Genomic DNA, 25,173 nt, shown 5'->3' with positions numbered 1-25,173 from the left:
CCTGCCCTGCCTCTGCTGTGTGACCTTGGGCCAGCCACTTTACTTCTTCGGTTCTCGGTTTTCTCCCTGAACAATGAGGCACATTCAGTTGAATAAGCACAGAAATAATTTAGCCCAGCTCTCAAAACAAACAGCATCATTCTGAGAATTCAAGGAAGAAGCAGTACGCAAACAGTCCGACCACTCTCCTTCCCTTGCCGTCTTCCCCCCACCACCATGCTAAGATAATGCCAACCAGCTGTCCAGTCGTGTTATTGTTATTTCAGTGTTGAAACTGCCCTTGGCCGGTCCATGCATCCCACCCGCTAACCACAATAGAAATCCAAACACTCACCGTGAATTTCTCATAGAGCTCGTAGGTCAGGAGGGGGTTGGGCAGCTCCCTGAAGTACAGCTTGCACAGGGAGCCCACACAGTGGATGTCTTGAAGGTACACCTCCCTTGTCAGATCTGGGCATTGATCTGAGCCGAACTCTTGCCTGGAACAACAGAGACGGAGACATAACAATCCCAGGCAACACAGGGCCCACGTCGGCAGCTGCTTGGAGGCACAGGCGTGAGAGGAACCTTCGCTGCTGATTTGCCAGTGATCTCGACCTCCGTTCTACTCCAGGCACTAGGAGACCACTGGACAGACACCGCTTTTGCAGGCTAATGCTTGCTTGGAAGATGGTTGTGACGTGAGGTCAGAAAACTCATTTGTGACCAGAGGTCCCCACATCACCGTATCTGTGTCTTGCTCACGGGCACTGGGTAGATAGAAAATGTCTGCCAACAAAACGTCCACTGAGATTTCAGCTTTTCCAAAGCCTAACTCAAAATGAAACTCTTTTTGGTTGTTGTTGTTTTTAAGCGGTGAGAGTCCAAACTGGGAAGTAGGGGGAGGTGGGGAGGTGGGGACAGTGTCAAGTCTTATCCCATGTCTCCGGAGTCATGTCTCAAACTCGATTTAACCAGATACTCAAACCCAAAGTTTGAGGACCTACCTCGACTATCTCTCTAACGCTTAGTGCGTCATTTTTCTAGGTGGCTTAGTGGTGACTCTTACATGTCACTTGAGCATGTGAATGCGGTCAGTCCACAGTGGGATTCCAGGGACACCAAGACCATCTGGCTCTAGGTTAGGCATCTATGCTATTTCCTTTCTTTCCCTTTGCTCCATGTTGATTGAAACAGGGTCTCAGTGTGGAGGCCAGGTTGGTCTTGAATGACATCATTACTTCTTCAGTCTCCTGAGTGCTGGGGTCACAGGCCTGTACCACCAGCTCCATGAAGGTTTGACGTCAAATCAGAAAATATTTCCTCACACGAATGCACTGCCTCGAACTGCACATACTTGCAAACTACAAAGATGGCTTTTAAATGATAAGTTTTAGTTTTAATGTAGAAGTTCAGCTCCTAAGTGTACTCCTCGGTCAGTTAGTGATAAACCCCACAAGACTCTGAGACTCAACATTTTCTGCTGCCTCTCTCTACTCTGGTTTCATTTCTTCAAAGAAGAGTGGAAAACTCTCCAATACTGTAAGTGCCTCAAGGTCACTCACAGGGCTCGAGAAGAGAGGTGTCCCACGAATCTGTGGACACACGTGCATGTGTTTTTCTCCGAGAGCAGGAGAGAAGAGCCTAGAATTTATTCATTTATTTTGCCCAGATTTTAAAGGCACTCTTTAAAGGAAAAAGATTCCCCCCCTACCTAAGCGTCTTTCTGGATGGCAGCTACCGTGCCATGGACTTCAGACCTAAGAGTCAAGTTCAGTGAGGAACACTTGGCTTGCAAGCTCGAGGCCAAGTGTTGATCCTCGGGAAAAAAAAAATGTTGTCAGTGAAATCATAAGAGTTCCTCGTGCCATGTACGGTGGTTACCACCTGTGGGGAAGGAGCTGCGAGTTCAAAGCTAGTCAGGGAGACTGAGAACCTGTCTTCAAAAAACAAACCACCTAAGTAGCTGGGTGTGGTGGCGCATGCCTTTAGTCCTTAGCTCTCGTGAGGCAGGAGCAGGTGGGTCTCGGTGAAGTTAAGGTCAGTCTGGTTTACAGTGTGGGTTCCAGGACGGCTAAAGCTACACAGAGAAGGAACTTGTAATAAACCAATTATTTTTTTAAACATCCATAAAAAATGTTTTATCATTTATTACAATTTAATTACACGTGCGATCTGGAGAAGATGGGCCAAATAGAAGGTAGAAGACAAAACCTTGAATTATATAATATATAATTCATATAACATAACCCAATTATATACTGACTTTACAGTAAGAGTGTTCTAGAGAGCCAGGAGGCTTGCCCTAAGTTCCAGGCTAGCCTGGGCTACAGAGTAAGACCATGTCTCAAAAAACATAGTAAACATGCTTTTTAAACCACTAAATGTTCTTTTGGAATTATGATAGACAAAATACATAAACTTATTGCCTTAATCACAGAAAAATACATGTATATTTCAATACATACACAATATGTGTTTCAATATATACATAGTCTGTATACACTTTATACATATACTTTTATTTAACGTTTCTTTTTTTGTTTGTTTGGTTTGTCAAGAGAGGGTTTTTACATGTAACAGCCCTGGCTGTTCCTAGAACTCGGTCTGTAAACCAGGCTGGCCTCAAACTCACATAGATCTGCCTGCCTCTGCCTACCAAGAGCTAGGATTAAAGGCCTACTGAACCACCTTTGGCTGATTATTGTCTTTTTTAATGAAATAGGAATTTCTTAAAATGTTTATGATAAATCTGCACTATTACATATTACTCACATGCCATTTATTTTAAAAATTACTAGGGTGTGGGGAGTTGGGCCACACTTGCCATCGATTCTATATGGAGGTCACAGGAAAACTTTGTGGAGTCTGTTCTCTCCTTCTGCTTATGTAGGCTCATGGTTCGAACTCAGATCATTGAGTTTGCCCAGCAAGCGTCTTTACCTGAGGAGCCACACCACCGGCTTCCAGTAACTTAAAAATGTCAGCATCGATTAGAGAAATGTACAATTAGGCAGACTTATAATTTCTCAGCCATCTGAAATATCAAGCGTGAATCCAAAGCAAATCTCCCAAGGGCCTCAGAATTCTGAACAGTATGAAAGGGACCCTAGTCTGGCTGGGGTTTAGAAAAACATGTTCCCTAACTTGTAATTTAGATCACGTGAGGTAAATCCAATCCATCAATGAAGCATAAACCCTGCCCAAGACAAAGAAAAAGCCATTTTCATTGGACAGAATTCTACCAGGCCGGGAGGGAGCCTCCGGATTAGAGTTAGAACTGCCAGGCAGCTACACCTCACAGAGGCCATCTTTCAGGTTTCCAGTACTCCCAAAAAACTGCCAGCAGAGACAGACAGAACGAGGGAAGGCTCACTGGAGGCTTCTGGGCTCTTATTTTAGCTTACCGTAGCCGCTGGATGTTTGAAGTGACACCCGAGAGGCGATAGATCCCATCCACAATGCCGTGAGTCTCTATAAATTCAGCACAGCTCTTCAGCACATATGGAACTGTGTACAAGAAGAGGAAAACGGCCAAGCATTAAATGTAAATCTGTCCTAGAAAGACGCCCTAACAATCCAGGCAAGTTCAAATACAATGGACCAAGAAGAGCTACAACCGTTAGCAATTGCTTGTAAGTGGTAGGCAATGTTCCTTAGAGACTCGATAATGTTTTTTTTTTTTTTTCTTTTCTTTTTTTTCGGAGCTGGGGACCGAACCCAGGGCCTTGCGCTTGCTAGGCAAGCACTCTACCACTGAGCTAAATCCCCAACCCCTCGATAATGTTTTAAATACCTTTAAAAGATTTAAATAAAAATACATTTTACTTATTATTTACTTTATTTATTAATTAGTAACTTATTTATTTTTAAATATAATTTACAAAGTTTAAATAAAATAAACCTTAAAAAGTCAAAAGTACTTTGAAATCCTTTAAAAAAAAAAGTATGTTTGGGGTGTGGTAGGCATAGTGGGTACGCATTTGTAATCTGAGCACTGGGGAGCTCAGCGTCAACCTTAGTTATGTAGTAAGTTTGAGGATAGCCTGGGCTATGAGACCCTATTTCAAACAAACATACAAACAAAGAAAATAACACCCCACCCCTAGTCTTCATCTGTCTTAAGGGTGTCTTTAACAATTTAAATATTCACAGGATTGTTATCTGTTAGTAAGGGATACATGCCCTCCTTTGAAAGGTGAGATTCCCCCCAGACCTTCCTTCTAGTCACTATTTAAATGGGTCATTTACAAAAGGCTCTAACACCGACTCTTACATGCCCACCCTCCCAGGGTTCAGAGCTCTGGAGGTGTGTCTCTCCTGGGGCATTGCCAGAGTGACAGAATGACACATGTCTTTCAGATGCACAGAGGGAACATTAAGTCATTTGCTACTGGCATCCCTTGACCAATCTTCTGAGGTCCTCTTGTGACAGTGCAGTGAATGCTGACTTACAGTGGGACAGCCCAACCCTCAGACTAAAGTCATTTGTGGCTCCTGGTTACCAAGGGATGGCACAGGCCCTCCACGAGCTAAGGATTGGTCAGTGCTGTGACAGACTCCCAACACACACCAGTCCTTCCTTGAATTGGGCTAACGCCAAGTCATTTATGCTCATTACACACGAAATACTCCTGAATGCAAGTCCATACTGGGCAGACTCTCATTTTGAGATAGGGGTGTGATGTATAGCCCAGGTTAGCTTCGAAGTTGCCAAGTTTCCCATGTACTGGGCTTAGGCAAATACCATTGCATCCGGCTTAGACTGAACCTTTGTCTGGGTAGATGTTCAGATCCAGCATTCTACCTACACACAAAGTATTTGGCTTCAACAGTCTCATTACTGTTACTGGGTGCTGCAGGATCTAACCCAGGGAGGCCCGGATGCAAGGCAAGAACTATCAGGAAGCTACAATCCCACTCTATCTAATTCCCCACGACAGCGCTTCCAAAGCCTCTTCTTTCCCTTTCAGCTTTGAAATAATTCTAAGTTAGGCATTTAATCAAATTCATCACACTTAAAAATATCCTGCCCATCCCTCAAAAGCTAACACATACCAGGAGCCTCTCCCTTCGGCAAGATAGCCTTATTTTGCCCATGACTTATCCTGCAAGACGGGAAGTGGGGAGAACCTTTCAGTTAACTCAGGTACAAAGAGGTCAGGGAGTGGGTTTTGCGTTGGAAATATCAGAGGCTGGAGACCACAGAGGTGGATCCACTTCCTGTGTGAATAGCGGGTGGGGGTGGGGTCTAGGAGCAGGCCAGGCTCCCACATCCCCCTCCCATCTTGGACCAGAAAGGCTACAGTTGAATGTGTTGTATTGCAGAGGAACCTTTAAGTCTGTGCGTCTTGCTCTGAAGAGAGATACAGTGCCAGTGCTTAAACACACACACACACACACACACACACACACACACACACACACACCACACACACACACACACACACGAAATTTCTGTGGTGTAAACCAACAGTCGACTCTTCCCACCCCACCAAAGCTCTTCTGTAACTTGTCACGTGTGGTGGCAGACGGCTGAGAGCGAAGACTTAGATGCCAAACTGCCTTTGTGGTCTGGGATTAAAATACATAACGAAGACAGTGGTGACATTAACCTCATGCTAGGGCTGAGAGTATCCCTGGAAACATTGAGCCCAGATCCTGGATATTAGCAGTATTCTGCACTGGCAGCCGTTGTTTCTGTTTTTGTGGCTGATGCAACACTTGAATTTATAACTTTTGTTGTTGCTGTTGCTGATAACAGAGCTTAGCTCTTCTATCCAAATGAGTTGTCAAAACTCATCTCTGCTCTTTGGAACTGCTGTTGTTCCTCTTTGAGAGGTATCAATCCTGCTTCTGGGAGGTCTCTGTGATTTTAGGTGTCTCTGTGAGGCACAAAAGCATCGGATATTTTAGAGGTGGGGAAATATACGGGGAATCCTCATTTACAGCTCTGCACGAGAGGGAAGAATTATTGTAACTCCTCACAGAAAGAGAGCATATCCCCTGTCCCATACTTGTCCCAAATCTTCTGGGGTCTCATCTTGGACCAGGTGGGAAGGTGCAGATCTCCCTTCCTTTCAGCAGCAGGACAGGAGTCACTCTATCTCCTCACTTAGCCGAGGCAAGTGTGCTCCCTAGCGTGTCCCCCATCCACCATAGCTGAAAAGCCACCAGCCTAGCACAGAGCTTGTGAAGTGCAGATGCATGCACACATCAAGGGGATCTTGCCACACTGAATGCTTATTCCAGGGCAGGAGGAAGGTAGGTGGAGGTGGAGGCAAGGAATTTACCTTCTAAGCAAGTTCTGTGTTGTCTGCCAATCTGAGGTGACACTTGAGACAACCAAGGCTTGAAGAGAGACAGTATTGGGGTGTGGTGTTGCCCAGGTTTCTGAACATTTTGTCTTGAGGCTGGAGAGAAGGCTAAGCGACTGCTTAGAACTCACAGTTTTTCCAGAGACCCTGAGTTTGGTTCCGAGCATTCATATTGAACGGCTCACAACCACCTGTGACACCAGCTCTCGGGGATCTGACACTGGCTTCTGGTCTCTGTGATCACCCTCACAGACATGGCATGCAGGCATTCACATACACACACACACATGCATACACACACACACACACACACACACAAGAGCGCCAAAAATCTCCAGTAAGAGTTTAGTCTCCAAGTCTTAGGATTCCTTGGACTGTTGTTTCTAGAGTCTAGCTACATCAAGGGCAGTTTTGGATTCTGATTCTGATCATGGTAGGATCCTGATAGGCACGAGCTGAGTGGCTACAGATAAATGGAAGGTCTCCTTGTCAACACAGACATGGAGTGTGTGTGTGGGTGACTCTGGAGGTTGAAGTCACAAGAGTTTGATCTCCCACCCAGGTTCACACAGTTGCTGGCTACAATCTGATATTATCATCTCTCTGAGCCGTTTCGTGGGCGCTTCTCTCCAACTCCCTTTCTCTGGTTTGCTTTTGTTTTCCCTGGATCAGCAATCTTGAATGTTAACTTCTAATCAGCACAAAGCTTTTCTCAGATGGCTTCTGACAGAAGGGAAAGCCTTTCACACGCCCCGCTTACATAGTGCTAGAGGGTCCCGTGTCTCCACGCTTGTGTCCTGATGAACCGTTTGGTGAGCCTCTCAGAGCTCTGACTCCTCCAAGGGTTTAGGCAGAAGAGGCCCACAGTCAAAGCTTTCTGAGTCCCCCAAGAAGCCGTGACTCTGACCTGCCTCAGTTTCCTAGTAGTCGGGTCTGGGGTGGATGCAAGACAGCACAGTTGTGTTTGGTCACTGTTGGATTGTCAAGGCTATATCCTTTCAGAGCACCTTAAATTGTCTTTGTCTTTTAGAGGCACAGGCATACCCTTCCCTGTTCTTGTCTCCTATCCATCTTTGGGTCCTTATTCCTGATTTTCATGTAAAGGGTGGTGAATAAGTGTGTTGTTGGGGCCACCAAGGGTTTAGCTTAGAGTGTGGGGGGATGGCTTAGCAATCACTTAGAACTTAATGCTTTTCCAAAGATCCTGAGTTTGGTTCCCAGCACAAATACTGAATGGTTCACGACTACCTGCAACTCCAGCTCTCGGGGATCTGACACCATTTTCTGGCCTCTGTGGGCACCCTTACAGACGTGGCATGCAGACATGCACGCATGTACACACTCACACACGCACGCATGTACACACAAACATACTGCTTGCTCCCATCTACCCAAGACCCCGTCGCTTTTAAAGTGCACAGTTTTAAGTGGGCCTTTGGACATACATTTACAACCTAAGAACTGTCACACTATCTGTTATAGAACATTTCATTGCCCACTCCCCTCAAAAAACCAATATTGACTCTTAGTTACTACCCACGTTCCTCCTCTGAAGCCCTTGTCCAGGTCTCTATTTCCATGGGTTTCCCTGTTTCAGATGTTTTAGAAACATGGAATCTTAACCATGTATGGTCTCCTGATGGGCTTCCTTTACTTAGCAAAATCCTCGCCAGATCCATTTACATCGCAGCATGCATTGGCACGGCGTTCCTTTCCATGGCTGAATATTGTTCTAAACAAATTCTTCATTTTGTTCATCCACTGACCTCTTGGTGGAAAATTCAGCTGTTCCCACTCTTTGACTTATTACGAACAAAGAAAATTCCTCCGTGTGTGTGTGTGTGTGTGTGTGTGTGTGTGTCTGTGTGTGTGTGTGTGTGTGTCTGTGTGAGTGTGAGTGTGTGAATGTGTGTGTGTATGAGTGTGAGTATGTGTGCATGAGTGTGTATGTGTGAGTGTGTATCTGTGTGTATGTGAGTGTGTGTCTGTGTGTGTATGAGTATGTCTGTGTGTATGAGTATGTGTGTGTGAGTGTGTCTGTGTGAGTGTGTATCTGTGTCTGCGTGAGTGTGTCTGTGTGTGTGCGTGTTTGTCTGTGTGTGAGTGTGTGTCTGTGAGTGTGTGACTGTGAGAGTGTGTGTGTATGAGTGTGTGTGAGAGTGTGTATGTGTGAGTGTGTATCTGTGTCTGTGTGAGTGTGTCTGTGTGTGTGAGTGTATGTGAGTATGTGTGAGTGTGTGTCTGTGTGAGTGTGTGTGTATGAGTGTGTGTGTGTGTATGAGAGTGTGTGTGTGTGTGTGTGTGTGTGTGTGTATTTGGTATGGACAGAAAGATTTTTTATTTTTTGGCTATAAATCCAGGAGTGGGAGGGTAACCCTACATTTCCCTCTTGGGGACCTGCCAAACTCTTCTTCAAAACAGCTCCCACTGGCCAATCTAGGAGGATTCCGATCACTCCACGCCCTTGTCAACACTCGTTATTGTCTGTCTGTTCTTATGGTCAGCCTCCTGGGGATACACTGGTATTTACTGTGGTTTTGATTTGCGTTTTGCTGACTGCTAGTGGTGCTTAGCATCTCTTCCTGGGATGATTGGCCATTCGTGTAGTTTCTCTGGAGACTGTCTCTCTACTCAACTTTTAGTGGAATTGCTTGTCTTTTTTGTGCTATCATAATAGTTCTTGAAATAGTCAGGATTCAAGACTCTCATCACATCTGTTTTTTTGGCAAATGTTTTCTTCTAAGCAGTTGGGCTGTCTTTATACTTAAGTTTTGTTTTTTTTTTAATTTCAAATTTTAGAAGTTACAATATAATTACATCATTGTCCCCTTCCCCTTCTTCCTTCCAGACCTTCCCTTAAACCCCTCCTTGTTCTTTTTCAAATTCATGGCCTTTTTTTCCTATTATGTATCTTTACATGCATATATGTATACACACATATATTCCTAAAAATAACCTATCAGTGTGTATAATGTCATTCATACATTTGGTTTCAGGGCTGACCATTTGGCATTGGATAGCTGATTGGTGCGCTCTTCCCTGGAGAAGTTTATTTCTGCCACTCTCAGCCTTCCTTAGTTGCCTGAAGTTGTCTAGGTAGCCATTGAAGTCTTGTGGTCCTCCCTTCATCTACTTTGGTGTGTCTATTGGTGTTGTCTTTCTTCTAGGCAATACATATACAGGTACAGCCTCTAACACTGCAGGGAGATACAACATCACTGCAGACTTTCTGATGCTCTCATTCACAGTGCTCTCTGAGCCTTAGGTGCAGCAATGTCTTGTAGCTGTATCATTCGGACGGGGCTCCACAACCTTGCATTATGATTGGCTATGGTTTTCTGCAGCGATTTCTGCCTGTTACAAAGAGAAAGTTCCTTGATGAGGGGGTGTCTTAGGGTTTGATGGCTGTGAAGAGACACCATGACCATGCTAACTCTTACAAAGAAAGTATTTCCTTGGGGCTGGCTTGCAGCTTCAGAGGTTTAGCTCATTATCCACACAGTGGGAAGCATGGCGGTGTGCAGGCAGACATGGAGGAGCCAACAGTTCCACAGCTTGATCCACAGGCAGCAGGAGGAGACTGTGTCTCACACCGGGCAGAGCTTGAGCATATATATGACATCAAAGCCTGTCCCCCTCTCCCACCCCCAGTGGTACATTTCCTCCAACAAGACCTCACCACCTAACAGTGCCACTTCCTATGACCAAGCATTCACACACATGAATCTGTGGAGACCATACCTATTCAAGCCACCACAAGGGGTAAAGACTATGCTTATGGGTGGGTAAAAGGACAAATGGTTAGAGATTTTGCTAGTTTAATAAAGTAGTGGGTGCAGGATTTCCTCCAAGATGCATGACCTCAGGAGCATGGAGTATCTTAATTTTTAAAAATTCATTTATCTTATTTTAAAATCAATGTCTTTCCAGGCACGGTGGTACATGCCTTTAATTCCAAAACTGGGAAGGCCCAGGCAGGCAGATCTCTGTGCAACCATGGCCAACCTGGTCTACATAAAGAATTCCAGGACAGTCAGGGCTGCATAGTAAGACTCTGTCTCAAAAACAATCAACCAAACCAAACCAAGCCAAACAAAACAACCGAAAACTAAACTAAACTAAATAAAATCATCCTAAGCTGGCACACAAAGGCACATATTTAGTGACATAAAATTTAAAAACTCAATTTGTCCTGGGCAATCCTTCTACATACGGTATTCTTTCAGGCAGAGAAGTTTTAAACTCGGGTGAGGTCCAATTATCTGAGTTTTGTTGTTGTTTGTGTTTTTGATATCGGGAAGAGAATTTATCTCTGATTTATGTTGTCTCTGTGCTTTGGTTCTCCACCACCACGTGCACAGAAGACGATGGCGCCAAGGCAAACTGCCGCTTGTCATAGATCAGGACACACAGAGGCAGAGGTTCATTGTCCTTTGGAATCTCAGCCATGATTCCACCCAAGGCTTTTCTAGAAGTCGCCTTAGGACTTGCTTTTAGCAGCCATCCACACTCAGCGCTTAAAGAACTAGAATGTGTATAGATTGGGTGTGGAAGCTTATGCTTCTGGCCTCAGTACTCAGGAGGCTGAGGCAGGGGGATTGCTATGAATCGGAGGCCAGCCTGGGCTACATAGTGAGATACAGGCTAGGTTCTAGCTTCTTGGGAACTGCTGCCCTCGGCACTTTCCCGTGTGGGGTGCCGAGGGCACACCCCCGCCTTGGTCTATTACCTCCCCCTCCGTGGGGAACTCCTCCACCTGCCTAACTGGGCTCTGATGCCTTCTTTGGGCAGAGCTTCCTGTGTGAGTTTACCTTTCCAGTGCCTTCTGCCTTCGTGGCACTCTTTAGAGAGACTACCAAGCGCAGTCCAACTACAAATTATAGTCATTCATACAACTTTTTATACACGTATGCACATGTAAGTAACTTCGGTTCTCGGATTGGCAGAGGTTTGCTAAGTCTTATGCCAAACTATGCATGTTATACCTTAGGGAAGGGAAGGGCAGCTTTGTCACACATGACTGGGGGCAGAGCAGACTGCAGGGAAATGTGAGACTAGCAAAATGACAAATCCACCCACTCTTTGGCTCAGTGGCTCCCCTTCTAGGAATTTACCCTACAGATATTCTTATGTACATAACAAGTACTCAGTTATTAATTATGACATTTTGTTTAATAATATAAGATTTTTAAGGAAAATCTCACTAAGCCTGGAGTGGTGGGTCCTATCTTTCATCCCAGCCCTTGAACGTCAGAAGTGGGCAGATCTCTGTGAGTTCAAAGACAGCCTGGTCTAGAGAGCTAGAACTGGGAAAATACATTCCTGCAGCATACATTACCTTTAAATGCTTTCATAAATGGAATGAAAAAGTCGACTGTGAGCCTGACCTGTCCAGCAGCAGGTACTAGGTACTGTCTGTCCCTGCTGTCTCCATTTCTAACTGTGACTGAGATGGGGGACCTTCAGAGGAGACATTTTCCACACAAGCCTCTGCTTCGGGTGGCTTTTGGTCTGTTTTTCAGACTTACTTTCTAGTCTACAAGCAGAGCCAGCCCAACAAACAGATACAGTTCATCTGTTTTGAAACATGAAAGCTGGTTCTAGAGAGGCTAGGCAGGCTGGCCCACATCGCAAAGCCTCTCAGTGCTGAGCTGGGCTCCAACTCCAGCTCTGGTGATGCCACAGCCGAGCCTTTTCTATGACATCACTGTGGTGCAATGCAGAACAGGGAAAGGCCCAGGCCTACTACACTCTCTCTTCGGGACAGGGCCTGTTAGCCGTGGCATTTGTCTAAGGAGGACAGCAGACTGGTCCCTTACCCTTGGTTGCCGCAATGACAAAAAGTTCATGACCACGGGCCTGCCTAGGTGTTAAACATTCCACTTAATAACCACTTAAATTGTCTTTGAAAAGGTTACAAAAGAATATAAGTGGCTTTTAAAAAATGAAAAATACTTCCCGAGCTGGGTGTGGTAGTATGACCCCGTAATTCAAGCTGGAGGCAGGAGGATTGGGAGGTCAAGGATGGACTGGAATATGAGAAACAGCTTAGACTCTACCACGAACAAACCGAAGCCAACCAACTAACCAAAGACAACGCCTACCTTGTTTCCTATATAAAACGGCAAAGAGGAAGACCCTCTGGAGTGTTAACTATCGGTGACCACCTGTAGATGGTGGCTCAAATGACTCTTTGTTTTTCTCTGTTCTCTGAAGGAACAGTGCTTTCTAAAACAGGGTCTTGAAGAGCAAGCTGAATTAGAAGAAGCTGGAGGGGTTCCTGAGAACAGTGAGGTAACGTAATGTTTGCAGACGCCCTTTCCGCCCTTTCCAGCCAGCCCGTGAGGCAACTGCCCTCATTAAACAGAAGTGTTTGCCTAACCTGCTGGCAGCCCAGGCTCCCAAAAGACTCAAGTCAGGAGCCTGTTCCTAGAGCTCAGAGACCAGGTGGTCTCCCCTCATTTCCCCCAACTCTCAGATGCTGCATGGTCCTTGATAAGGTGACTCTAAACCCTCCCCCCTTTTTTTCCATCCATCGCCGCTCACCACTTCTAACCAGCCTATAGAGTAGTTTTCAGCCTATTACACAAACGAGGACCCTTAAACCTCAGAGGTATTGAGCAACATGAAGGAAAACATCCAGGGAAAACACATTAAGGGCCCTAGGCAGCCACAAAAAATTATGACTTTTTTTTTTTTAAAAACAAAGACTGCTCATGGTGGTGGGGTATAGCCAGGGATTTTAGGGTTTGGTCAAGTACATAAAAAAAAAAAAGGTACATTTAAGGAAGTCCAGCTGTGTGAGAGGGACCATGTTAGAGAGTGCGGAGCCTGGATCCTCGTCCTTAGAGTTTACTGTGTTGTAAGACGGTGGATTAAATAAGGGCAGTGGGGGTGGGGGTGGGGTGGGGACTCATCAAAGCCATGCAGTGGAATTCTGACCCTGGAGCAGGAGTGATTTGAAGCGAAGGGATGTACACCACGTGTCTGAAGAGTGCTTCTTGCTGAGTGTTTGGCACATAATAAACACTCGGTGCAGGGTGAACAGAGAATGGAATAAACAAGGTAGAAAGGGAGAAATAATGTGGTGAATCCCAGGAATGCTGCCTAGACCTGTCTGTGGAAGGCAGGTTAATAGGGGAGTTTTTAAACCGATGGCCAGGGAAGATTGCGTTCTATCTTGATCTCTACATCCAGGTAAGTCTTGCTAAACACCTCCTCGATAACAGTATCCCTCCTTGCAGAAGTGCCCTGTGGCCTCTCCAGAGTCAGTTCCAATCCAGGCAGCTCCCAGGAGAGATCTGCAGCTGCCTTTAGGGGCAGATGGGACCGCCCAGGGCACCTCTGGGTGTGTGCATTGGGGGTGGGTGTGAGCACGGTGCTGGGCACACACGTGGTGTGTTGTGGCTACAGGCAGTGCCCCGCTTAGGGCCTTGGACCGGCCTAGTTTACCCTGCACACAGAAGCCTCATCTGAGGATTTCTGTCTGTCTGTCTGTTGCCACTGGAGGCTGCTAGACTGAGTGTAATTTGAATACTCCCCCGCCCCACTATCTGTCTGAGAGTAAGGCTGCACTCTTAAAGGAAATGTAAGGGATCTCTAAGGCTGGCTGTCCTGACAGGCTGGGGGTGGCTCCAGGATGTAGCACGCTCAACCTCAAGTCCATTTCCAGGCCCAATCTGTGAGCAAGAACAGATGATTTTAAAATGCACACAACTCCAGCTTCACTGCTAACAGAGCACGCTTATTCTGAGCTAGAGCCTTGCAGGGACCAAGGACGTGGCTCAGCTGGTCGGGGCTTGCCCAGCATACCCGAAGGCCTGGATTTGATTTCCAGCACTTCATAAGCAAGGCCTGATGGCTCGTGCCTGAAATCCCAGCAGTTGAGCGATAGAAGCACCAGATTATTTTTGTCTCCATGTTAAGTACAAGTCTAGCCTGGGAGATTCTGTCTCCAAAGATATGTATTTACTGGACAGGTAGTTTTCTTGCTATCAGCTTTCCAGGGAGCCTTCGAGTGGAATCCCCGGATGAGCAGTGAACAAAGAAGGTGGCCATGTCTCCTTCCAGACAAAACGTCCTTGGGAGAGGAGGGGTGTAAACCCAGGAAGCCAATGAGAGGCAAATAAAATCAATCTGTGTGTGTCTGTGTGTGTGTGTCTGTGTTTCCGTGTGTGTCTGTGTGTATAGGTATGTATGTGCTTCACTGATACCAGGCATCTTAAAGTGAGAATAATGAAGTTGCTTTCTCTTTGACTGTGTGCCCAGGCCACGGTAATTTATATGTCCCCAGATGGCCTGAGGCACAGATGACCAAATGCACATGGAACCAAGAGCTTTGCTATTATTTTATTTAATTTGGTATCATGGAAAGAAGTCATTGCTATTTTCATTTTCTAAAAACAAAACAAAACCAACCAACAAACAAAAAAACCCCTATGTTGGCAGGCTTTTTAAAAAGTGTGTGTGCCTGTGTATCCGTGTGTGTGTGTGTGTGTGTGTGTGTGTGCGTGTGCGTGCGTGTCTGTATGTGTGTCTGTGTGTACGGGTGTGTGTGTATCCGTGTGTGTGTCTGTGTCTGTGTGTATGTCCGTGTGTCCGTGTGTGTCTGTGTGTGTGTCTGTGTGCCTGTGTTTCCCTGTGTGTCTATGTGTACAGCTGTGTGTGTCCGTGTGAGTATTTTTGTGTATGTCTGTGTGTGTCTGTGTGTATCTGTGTGTCTGTGTGTCCGTGTGTCCATGTGTGTGTGTCCATGTGTATCTGTGTGTCTGTGTGTATGTGTGTCCATGTGTATGTGTCCGTGTGTGTGTCCTGTTCTTTCAGAGTCTATCCTAGAAGGCAGTTGCAGGTCTAAACCAGAGTCGCCTGGATGGGCCATCCTCTGGGGAAGCCTTGGAGCTTGCTGACAAAGGAGAACATTGTTACCCGGATGGTATTTTCAGAGGACTTACCTGGGAGCAGAGATCAAGGCTACCTTTGCATGTGTGGTCTCCTGTAGAGGACAGAGGTTGATTTGGGGATGTTCGCAAATCATTTCTCTAAATTCTCTAATTTTTTGAGACAGGGTCTTGCACTGAGCTTGGACCTTGCTGTTTCAGCCATACTTGCTGGTGGTACCTCCTGATAGGCTCGGGTTTGGCCCTCGGTGCTGGGCTACAGACATTTGCCACCAAGTCGGACCTTCACCTGAATTCTGTGGATCAATGCTTGCCAGGAAGCACTCAGCCCCAAGTCATCTCCCAGCTACTCTTATTTTTACGCGGGAAGAGTATGGTAGACCAAAGGGCCAGAGGTAGCATTGGGGTATCTAAAGGTCTTTGACTTTTCAATAGATTTCAATAAGCGTAGGCATCGGCGTAGGCTAAGGATGAGCAGAACTGAAAAAGAACGACATGGGGGAGATTTCCCATCTAAGTGAGGAGTCAGAAGCTTAGATGAGGAATTAAGAAGCCCAACTTTTCCTGCCCCACAGCCATCAGATTTAGATCTCTGAGGAGAGTAAGTCACTCCTTTGAATTGTGATAGGAAACTCTCGTGACAGCACCGTGAGGCAGCACAGCTCCCAGGCCATAAGCGACTCCCACCCTCAGACTTTTATCTGTGCTGGGAGCCATTTCTGGAATGGAATGAGGACCAGTGTTCCTTTCTGAACTCCTGTCCCAAGATCCATCAGCTTCCGGAATGAGGCTGGAAGAAGCTGGGTCAGAACACGGAGCCGAGTCCACCTGCAAATGTTTGGGTTCTTGCTCCTGGTGGTTTACATCAAGGTCTTCCTGGACTAGGCAGGACAGAAATGCTTGTTGGCTTGCTCTGTTTTTGTTTCTCATTTGCATTCGTCGTGACTCTCCAACTCACCCCACCCACAGGAGCGGAAAGTTTCGTTAAATAAAACGTGAGTTTCAACTTCAGAAGGTTTAAATGTATCTGCTTTGGTATGGCTGGACTCCCACTAACCTCGACGCTAAATTTACTCTGCTAAAGTCGGAGTCCTCCAGGGACTTGGCTGTCTACGGCTCTTAGTTCATCTACGGTTCTGCCCTCTTCTGATGTCACCCTACGGGTCTCCCGCTCATTGGACCCTCTGGTTTCCTGGGCGGTGCAGCTTCCTGGTGGTTTCCAGATCCGTGGCACTGTGGGCTCCTGCCACGGCAGGCAGTAGCTTTCCTATCATGGGGTTTGCCAATGGGGGATGGGGAGAATTCAGAGAATGCGACTTGATTCTGATGAGTAGGCTAAGTCCACGGGAAGATCCTCCAGGTAGCAGCTTGTCAGCTCCTCCGCGCTCCCACCCCCACCCCAGCATCTTTTCATTTCCTGCCCAATATTCCTGAGCCACAGGCAGCCATTGTTTCTAGAACAGCTTTGCTTGGAAGCCTTGGTACTGAGGCCTCCCAGCGCTTCCTGTTGTTACAAGGCTCCTTTTTCCTGCTAAAAACAAGGGCACATCCTGCCGCATGTAACCCTTTTTCAGACGATTTATGTCTTGCACAAGCTCGCCCAGTGATTGAAAACACTGGCTGCTCTATACACTTATTTTATTTAATATTTTTAAACAGTTATTCTTAGAGGCTGGCCAGTCTAGTGGGTTAAGGCACCTGCCACCAACCCTGATGACCGAAGTTCCGTCCACGAAGGCCCAGAACCAACTACCACAAGGTGTCCTCTGACCTACAAACCCTCCAAGCCCCAAGTAAATAAAATGTAATAAAAATATTAAAACATTATTATTGTACAAGGACTGCAGGTAATTAGTAGACAAAAAAACTACAGACAGATATAAGAAAAAAGTCACCCGATCTCATCCACTGTATTACTTAGCAATGAAACCGCTTCAGTGTTTGTGACTGAAGAGATGTGTCTGCCGCCATGCAGTTTACCACAGGACTTAGGTGGGGCTTCCAACAGGAGCTATTCAGAACAGCTTGTAAGAGGCAGGGAGATCTGTCAAGAACCTGTGTCTTAGACCAGCCTCGGGGAACTTCTCCATATTCATGTACAAAACGGTCTCCTGGGAGCTGACAGAAAACACAAACTAAGAAAGAGTCCTCTGAAAAGTGTTAGGAACACCCTTGGAGAAAGATCTTCTTTAAATAATGAGTGTGTGTATGTGTGTGTGTGTGTGTGTTTGTATACAGGCATGTATAGATGTATGTATATATGCATTATTTATATGTGCAGGCACGTATACATGCATGTATATATGTAGGCACGTATATATTTATGTACATATGCATGTATATATATGCAGGCATGTGTATATGTATGTATTTATGCATGTATCTATACATGCAGGCATGTGTATATGTATGTATTTATGCATGCATATATGCAGGCATGTGTATATGCATGTATATATGCAAGCATGTGTATATGTATGTATTTATGCATGTATGTACAGCATGAAAGGAGAAGTGGGTCAGTTGCTACTCTAAGCTTTTGAAGACACAGATCTGTCTGTGTTTGAGGTAGCAGAGATCTTCTCGATCCTTCCCTCGACATCACTCTCTCAACTTACACGTGGGACCCTGAAGACCCTCTCGCCCCTCTCCCAGACTGAAAGCGCCCCAGCAGATACTGGGACTGTGTTCTTTAAAACCTATGTGAGAGACGCCAACCCTAAGGCTAGTCCACCCACTTCAGAGAAAGTCGTTTTTCAAAGCAACTCCACTCCCTGGACACTCCTGAAGATTTGGAGCATTCTCTTATGGTGCACATCAGGAGAGCCTGGGTCATCTGAGTCCGGGCTTTGTGTCCCCAGGGAATGGAGCTGAGGGCTACGAGTGGGCTTTGCAGACCGCATCCCTCCCCCTTTCCGGATCACTAACTGGTTCTCACACTGTGCTCCCGCAGAGGGGCCTCCCCTGCACCTCAGCAGACAGCCCTTTATCTCTCATGGAAAAGCAGGCAAACACTTAGAGCAATCTGTGGTTTGTTAAAACCACAAGGGACGGTGACATTCAGGCTTCTGTCCTGAAGATTAGCAGCTCAAACATCATTTGTATCCTCTGAGGACTAACACCCCACCCAGAGGCCCACACCAAGAGCCCCTCGTCTGCTCCCTCCTTGGCTGCTCTTATTTCTCTGATGTCAGGGCTATCTTCACACATGATTTTTGCCAGATATGTTTAGGATTAAGGCTGAACGATTAGGACTTGGAAGGGGCTTTGTTAAACATGCTTGACTCTGTGCCAGGCAACCTGAGGCCCCAGGAAGTTCAGGACTCCAACCAAGGCCACCCAGCTCAACCAGCAGCAAAGCCTGGAGCTAGAGAGAGACTGAACTGGTCAAGAGTAGTTTGCCAAGTGCTTCAGATTTCCTTTCTCTCTAATTTTCAGAATCAAGGCTTAAACTACCCAGTAGGCTTCTTTGTGACGAAACTAACACACGCTTTGATGGCAGATGTAATTCAGGGTGTTCAAACTTAGACCCCTCCCTTAGCGGTCAAGTCAAATTAATCAAGTTTATCTGATCACCCACATGTAAGGCGTTGTGCCAGCCTCCTGCGGTTCAAAGTTGTACCTTATGAGACACTGCACATGACCGGCATGCAGGCAGGTCAGTTCAATTGCATGGTAGCTAAATGCTGGGTAGAACAAAAATGCCAGGCAGAGAGCCCTTGTTCATTCTGTAGCTGTGGGCCAGAGTCATCGGATTTAATGACATCTTTCTGCAGAGGAAAGGGAGAGGGCCGCCAGAGACTGCCTCTCTGTAAATATGCAGTCTCCTGATCCCATGCGAAGAGGAGAGGTTCGTTTATTTTTGTAAGGATTTGGTGATTCCTGTTTGAAGAGGGTGTAGGCTTGCAATGAATTGTCCAAGGCTTAACTTTTCCCGCACAGAGATGGGAGTAGTAGGCTCTAAGGGTGTGGTCACAGCTGGGAAGGAGTGGCCTCAGGCTAAGTGCAGTGAAAGCACACTGAGGCCTGCAGAGGAGAGCTGAGAGACATTTTTGGCCATCAGCTCCATAGGGAAGATGGAGGAGCATTCCCAGGCCAAGGACCCAGTGGAGGCTCAAGGGGACTGACTCGACAGGCACCAGGAGTGTGACCCATTCTCTACCTACAGGATCTGACTAGGGAGAGTAGGCAATAGGAGAGATGGACAAGGCCTGACAGCTTTTATGATCTGACTCAAGACACGAAGCCACTGGTGTTTGTCTTGGGATTTGCAACCGTGTGCTGAGTCCACTTGGTGAACTTCTGTAATGTTCTCTAAGCATCTGAGAAGGAGACAGCAAGGGAAAAAGGTTGCTGCTCAGGTCCCTGCATCAGAGAAACCATGGTCATAGCCCAGCCTCTCCTAAAGGCTTCCCAGTTTCATTTACTCATCCAGTACTTCTTGGTGCCTACTCTGTGCCCAGGGACCGAGTACCAGGTACCAAGGACATAGCCAGGAGTAGAGCTGGAGTCCTCATCTTCACGGGGCCTTGTGTCTTGTGGGAATAAGTACATAAGTCTTTCTCTGGTTTCTAGTTACATAGATGAATCCTGGAGCCAGTCTGCCTGTGTTTTAACCCTTCCTACAAGGGAGACCAGGCATGTATTCTGCAGGGAGAATACTATCATCCTACTGTGCAGGGGAAGGTCCAGTTTACAATAGCTTTCTTTCACTTTAAAACGTTTCTCATTTGGAGTAAAGGAATTATGTGGTCACTTTACTAAGAAGGTTTGGTTTGTTCATTTGTAAACTGGAGTCAATGATAAAACCTAAGTATGGTTGTGGGATTTGGGGAAAATGCTTAAAACAGAGTGTTAGTTCACATCAGACATCATTGGGGGAGGGGAAGAGAAAGAGAGAGAGAGAGAGAGAGAGAGAGAGAGAGAGAGAGAGAGAGAGAGAGAGAGAGATCATTATCATTTTGGAACACACAGCTCTAAAATGGATGTTTCTTCCAAATCTCTCTCCTCAGAGCTCAGGGAATCCTGTAGAAGAGGGGATGGAAAGATTGTAAAAGCCAGAGGGGATGGAGGACACCAGGAGAACGAGGCCCTGTGAATCAACTGGGCAAGGGCGCTCATGAGCTCACAGAGACTGAAGCAGCAAGCTCAGGGCCTATGCGGGTCTGCACCAGGCCCTCTAAATACGTATTCTAGTTTCAGCTTAATATTTTATGGGATTCCTAAGTGTGTGAACAAGTGGGTCTCTGGTTCTCGTGCCTGCTTTGGGGGCTCTTTTCTCTGTTGGTTTGCCTAGTTCAGCCCAGACATGATGGCTTTTGTTTTTTCTTGTTATATTTTATTTTGTCTTGTGTGGTTGTTATCATCTCTTTTCTAATAAGAGTCATAAAAGGAGTGGATCTAGAGGGGAGGATATGGGGGAAGAACTGGGAGGAGTAAAGGGAAGGGAAACTGTAAACAGAATATATTGTATGAGAAAGGAATCTATTTTTAATTAATTAATATTAATAATAACAAAAACAGTGCCTTAGAATCCCAGTGAGATAACTTCCTATTAAGTGCTTCTCTCGGTGTCCCTCGCACACTGCACCTGTCCTACACGAGGAGGGTCTTCATGTCTCCACAAAGGGCTTCATGAAAGATTCTGCCACAATGGGGTGAGTATGTAGGCTATCAGGTCAATGGGCTGGCCGGAGATGCTATGGCTCATATGGTCTCAGACAGAAACGCAGGATCATGGAGGTTAGTCCCTCATTCCCTTTCTGAGTACGGGTGCCATTATACAACTCGGTTTGGTTTTAACATAAACAATAAGTAACTGTTAGTTTTAGCCTCACCCCAATGTTGCATGGACCCTCCGTTAAAACAAGACTTCTTGTCTACCTGAATTTCAAATGTCGTTGGGTATCCAGCATTCCTGTCCTAACTATGTCCCTGTATCTGAGTTCTCCTCCTATTTGGCTGCCTATAGCCCAGGAGGGGTGCCCTCAGGAAGCCTCACCCTCCCAAATCTAAAACTGGACCTCAGTTGCTCTATAGGCCAGCCCCAAACCTGTGCGCTTTCTCTCGATGACTTAGCTCCTTCCCCAAATTACTGAATAGAGAGTGGCAGACACAAGGACTGGTGTGCATGCGTGTGTGCATGTGTGCATGCGTGTGATTGTTCACTGAGCAGGCATTCATCTCCCTCCCATCCAGAGAAGGGGAAGCTATCCTCAGCTAGGTCTCCAGGAGCAGAGAAGTCAAGAATGAAGACAGCCTTGCCATCCTATGCATGCTTTCTCTCCCCATGAGAGCCCCACCTCCACCTGTCCCAGCATACTCCGTGCTCCTGTTTCTTCTTGGCTACCAGGCATGTGTTTGATCTTAGGAGTGTGTAGATGGACACCTAGAAAAAGGGTTGAGGAATTTACCGAGCTATCTCTAAGTTGCAGGAATTTACATTTTCAAGCACTTTCCTTCCTCTTTTTCCCCCTTGAAATATTAATTATGTTCTAAGCTTGGCCTAAGTGTGTGAGAGACAGACTTCACACACACACACACACACACACACACACACACACACACACCTAATCAATCATCCTTTCGATAATTACTGTCAGATGAGCCCACAGTGCAAACTGTATGGCACCTGTGACTATCAGAGAAGTCACAGAGGCTTCTGTGCGGCAGTCATGTGGAAGTGTGAGTATGAGTGTGGGACAGCATGGCTTTAAGGCTGTCTCTCTGACTGCTAATCTCACTCAGAACAGCCTACCATTCTGCCCCTTCCTACTACCCACTCTGGTACTGATTAAGTAATCAGTAAGAATTCCTTGAATGGATGCATGATTGAATGTACAAATGAATATAAACAGACCCAGCGAGGCATGCTGACCTCTGTAGGCTCATGAGACAGTCATTATCAAAAGAATAGTTGGCTAGATAGTATCCACACATTTTCACTTAAAACACTTCATTATTAATTAGTGTGTGTGTGTGTGTGTGTGTGTGTGTGTGTGTGTGTGTGTGTGGTGCATCTGCAAATGCATGGCTATGCACACATTGGGCCTGTAGAGGTCAGGGGGTAACTTTTGGGGGTTGACTGTTTCCTTCCACCATGTGTGTCCTGGGGACTCAAATTCAGGTCATCAGGCTTAGCAACAAGTGCTTTACCTTCTGAGCCATCTTGCCAGTCACGCTTTGGCTTTTGAAAATTCATCAAAGTAATGTTTTTGGAGACAGTCCTCCTGCCTCAGCTTCTCAGGTGTGGGGTTTCATGTGTTACCATCATGCACGGCTGTCAGAGTATTTTCGGGATGAGATGCTTCACGTGTGCTACTTCTGGGACAGTATCTGGCGTTCTCCATGTTTTCCTTGCAGCTTCTGCACCACAGCTGATGTCCCTGTCTACTTCACTCATTACAGTGTTTAACACTTTCCTGTGTAAATCAGGATTCACTACAGTTTTGAGGGGTGGAAATCACCCTTTTGGGATTCTTAACCCAGAGCCTCTGGCTGGCCCTTCCAGTTTTCAGGATTTTACAGAGACACGTTATGTGAAAACAGCGGTGACTATAGATGGTCTCTGCACAGTTCTGCGTATCCCATTGAGAAACTTATTCCTTCTTTTGATCTTACCGTACATTTGGTATTCATTTTTTCTTGGTGTGTTTCCATTTACACACGAGTGACCTCACTCTGGTTTTTAACTAGGGCTGGATGAAGATGGGGAGCTTCCTAAATCCCTGTGGCCTCGGTTACAGCTGCTCTTTCAAAGCTAGAACAGTTTGTGCACATTCTGTTACACACACACACACACACACACACACACACACACACTTCTAAGACAGTGACATCGGGGTGGGAAACAGAGGATCTACTTTGAAGAAGTGTGACTATGAACATGAAAGGCAAAAGCCTACCATCTTGAGAAAGGAGCAGTGGGACCGGGTTGGTTCCAAGCTGTGACATCAGGTCTGGGCCGGCTTTGATCAACATTCCACGGGTGTTTACAACTTCCCAGTCTCTTGACAGAAAGTGAGAAGACCCCGGGGAGGTCCCGGAGAGTTGCAGGGCTGGGTTGCACACAGACTTTTGGTCGTCTCATGACACTAGCGATGGACTTTTCACCCGTGCCTGACATGTCCCTCTCAATGGGGCACAGAAGAGTGGTCTCTTAAAAGGCATGTCAAGAAAAGCTAAATATAAGTAGACAGGGAAGGACTGAATGCAGGTGATGGTCACACGTTAGGAAACAATTAGGCATGAAGCTAATTGTTCTTCTAATTCTAATTTTGTTATAGATTTTTTGAATGAGTTTGGTAGTGGATAAATGCATAGCGTGTACTCAGTTCTGAATGTGTCATATTTAACGTGAGGCTTCATGGTTTCTGTTCCGGATGCTTGATCCACATAGAAGTCAATTGAGTTGTGCAGACTTTGGGTCTGGTCAATTTTAGCTTGTGATGTTTTTATTTATTTGCAAGATTTTTTAAATAATAAATTTTATAAAATTAAAAAAAATTAAAAGGCACTGCTCATGCTTCAAGTACACATAGGAATATACCTGAAGGACTGAGAGTCACGCCTTTCTCAGTGGATGGAACTCCTTGCTCATCGTCCAAAGCAGGTTTCAAAGGTTGACGGAGCTAATCTGAGAATATTTGTTCTTGCTATCTGTGTGACCTAGAGTAAAGCTCTTGACGTCTTAGTGCCTTAGTGGCCTCATCTGTTAAACAAGAAACGTAACTATCCCCTACCATTGCTGAGCAGATTAAATGAGGTAACAGGCAAAATACTCTAAACAGTGACTGACAAGTCACAGGTTCGATGCCATCACGATTGCCACCCCATCATCATCATCATCATCATCATCATCATCAACAACATCATCATTGTCATCGTCACCACCACTACCACCACCACCATCATCATCGCCACTGTTATCACCATCATCACTGTCATCATCATCACCATCATCATTGTCACTGTCATCATCATCATCACTATCACCACTGCCGCCACCATCATCAACTGGCAGCAGCTTAAGAGACTGTGAATGCCAGGTCCTCTGTGCAGCTCTCCCATGTTCCACAATTAGATGCTCCTTCCCTTACCACCCTGACGTAGCCTCCTCTCTTGATCCATTCTTGCTCCTTTGCACCTTGCTACTGATGTCCATTTACTCTATAATTGCTAACTGAACCACTGTTCTGGTCACGGCGCCTAGAATACAGTAGTTGCTTGGTAGGTAATTATTTTAGTCCAGTCTCTCCAAATGCTGCTGGTATGTATGTGCCTGGCTTTCTCACTCCTTGTCTGCCTCTGATCCCAAACAGATTCCCGGCTAAAATAATACCTAAGTCTTCTGATTCTCAGTTCCGCAGTCTTTTTACAAAATCAAAACACTTTTTTCTTTCAGCAAGCATTTATAGACCCTGTCAGGGACTTTCTCAGGCCATTCGCACATGGAGAAAGGCCTCAGCAGCTAAAGGAACAGGGAGGAAATGGGGCAGAAAAGCGATCTTGTATTTTTGAAAAACGATCAAAATTCATACCCAGACACACAGTAGCAGGAGGATAATATATTTGAGACTATCCTAGATATTATTGGCCATATGGTCAACAAAATTAAACAAAATTAGATGCATTTAACCTGTCCCTGAAGACCGCACCCTTGGCGTTTGTAGGGAGAGGTGTCCGAGATGAGCAATGAACATCTGGATGGTTGTGGCCGATCCATGGTGTTTGGTGCAATCCCCACGGCACCCTATACACTAAGAATTCTGGTTCTCACAGAAACTGTCAGCCAAATAGCTTCCTTGTCCCACCACAGAGCTGAGGCCTGGCCTAGGCTCTGTCCACCCTACACTAAATGCTCTCTCACCAGTCACTAAACCTTTCTGAAATTAGGTGTTTGGGGAAGAGATACACTGGGAGATCCCGACCACCAGCTGTAGGATGCTACTAGAGCTCATAATTTATATAAAAAAATGAAA

General features: G+C 45.9%; 1 protein-coding gene across 1 annotated transcript in view; it reads right to left on the bottom strand.

Annotated features, from left to right (window-relative positions):
• Arhgap31 (Rho GTPase activating protein 31) overlaps positions 1 to 25,173 on the bottom strand; it is a 112,913-nt gene that overhangs the window by 35,732 nt on the left and 52,008 nt on the right. Inside the window, exons 2-3 of the mRNA NM_001105879.1 lie at positions 3,387 to 3,489; positions 335 to 479 (exon numbers count right to left, since the gene is read on the bottom strand). Of these exons, the coding sequence (NP_001099349.1) occupies positions 335 to 479; positions 3,387 to 3,489 (248 nt within the window). The remainder of the gene's footprint in view (positions 1 to 334; positions 480 to 3,386; positions 3,490 to 25,173) is intronic.

Source organism: Rattus norvegicus, chromosome 11 (assembly GCF_021556685.1).
Source record: "Rattus norvegicus strain SHRSP/BbbUtx chromosome 11, alternate assembly SHRSP_T2T, whole genome shotgun sequence".
NCBI classification, from domain to species: Eukaryota; Metazoa; Chordata; class Mammalia; order Rodentia; family Muridae; genus Rattus; species Rattus norvegicus.
Note: the sequence above shows the minus strand (reverse complement) of the source record. Positions and strands in the feature narration are given on the sequence as shown.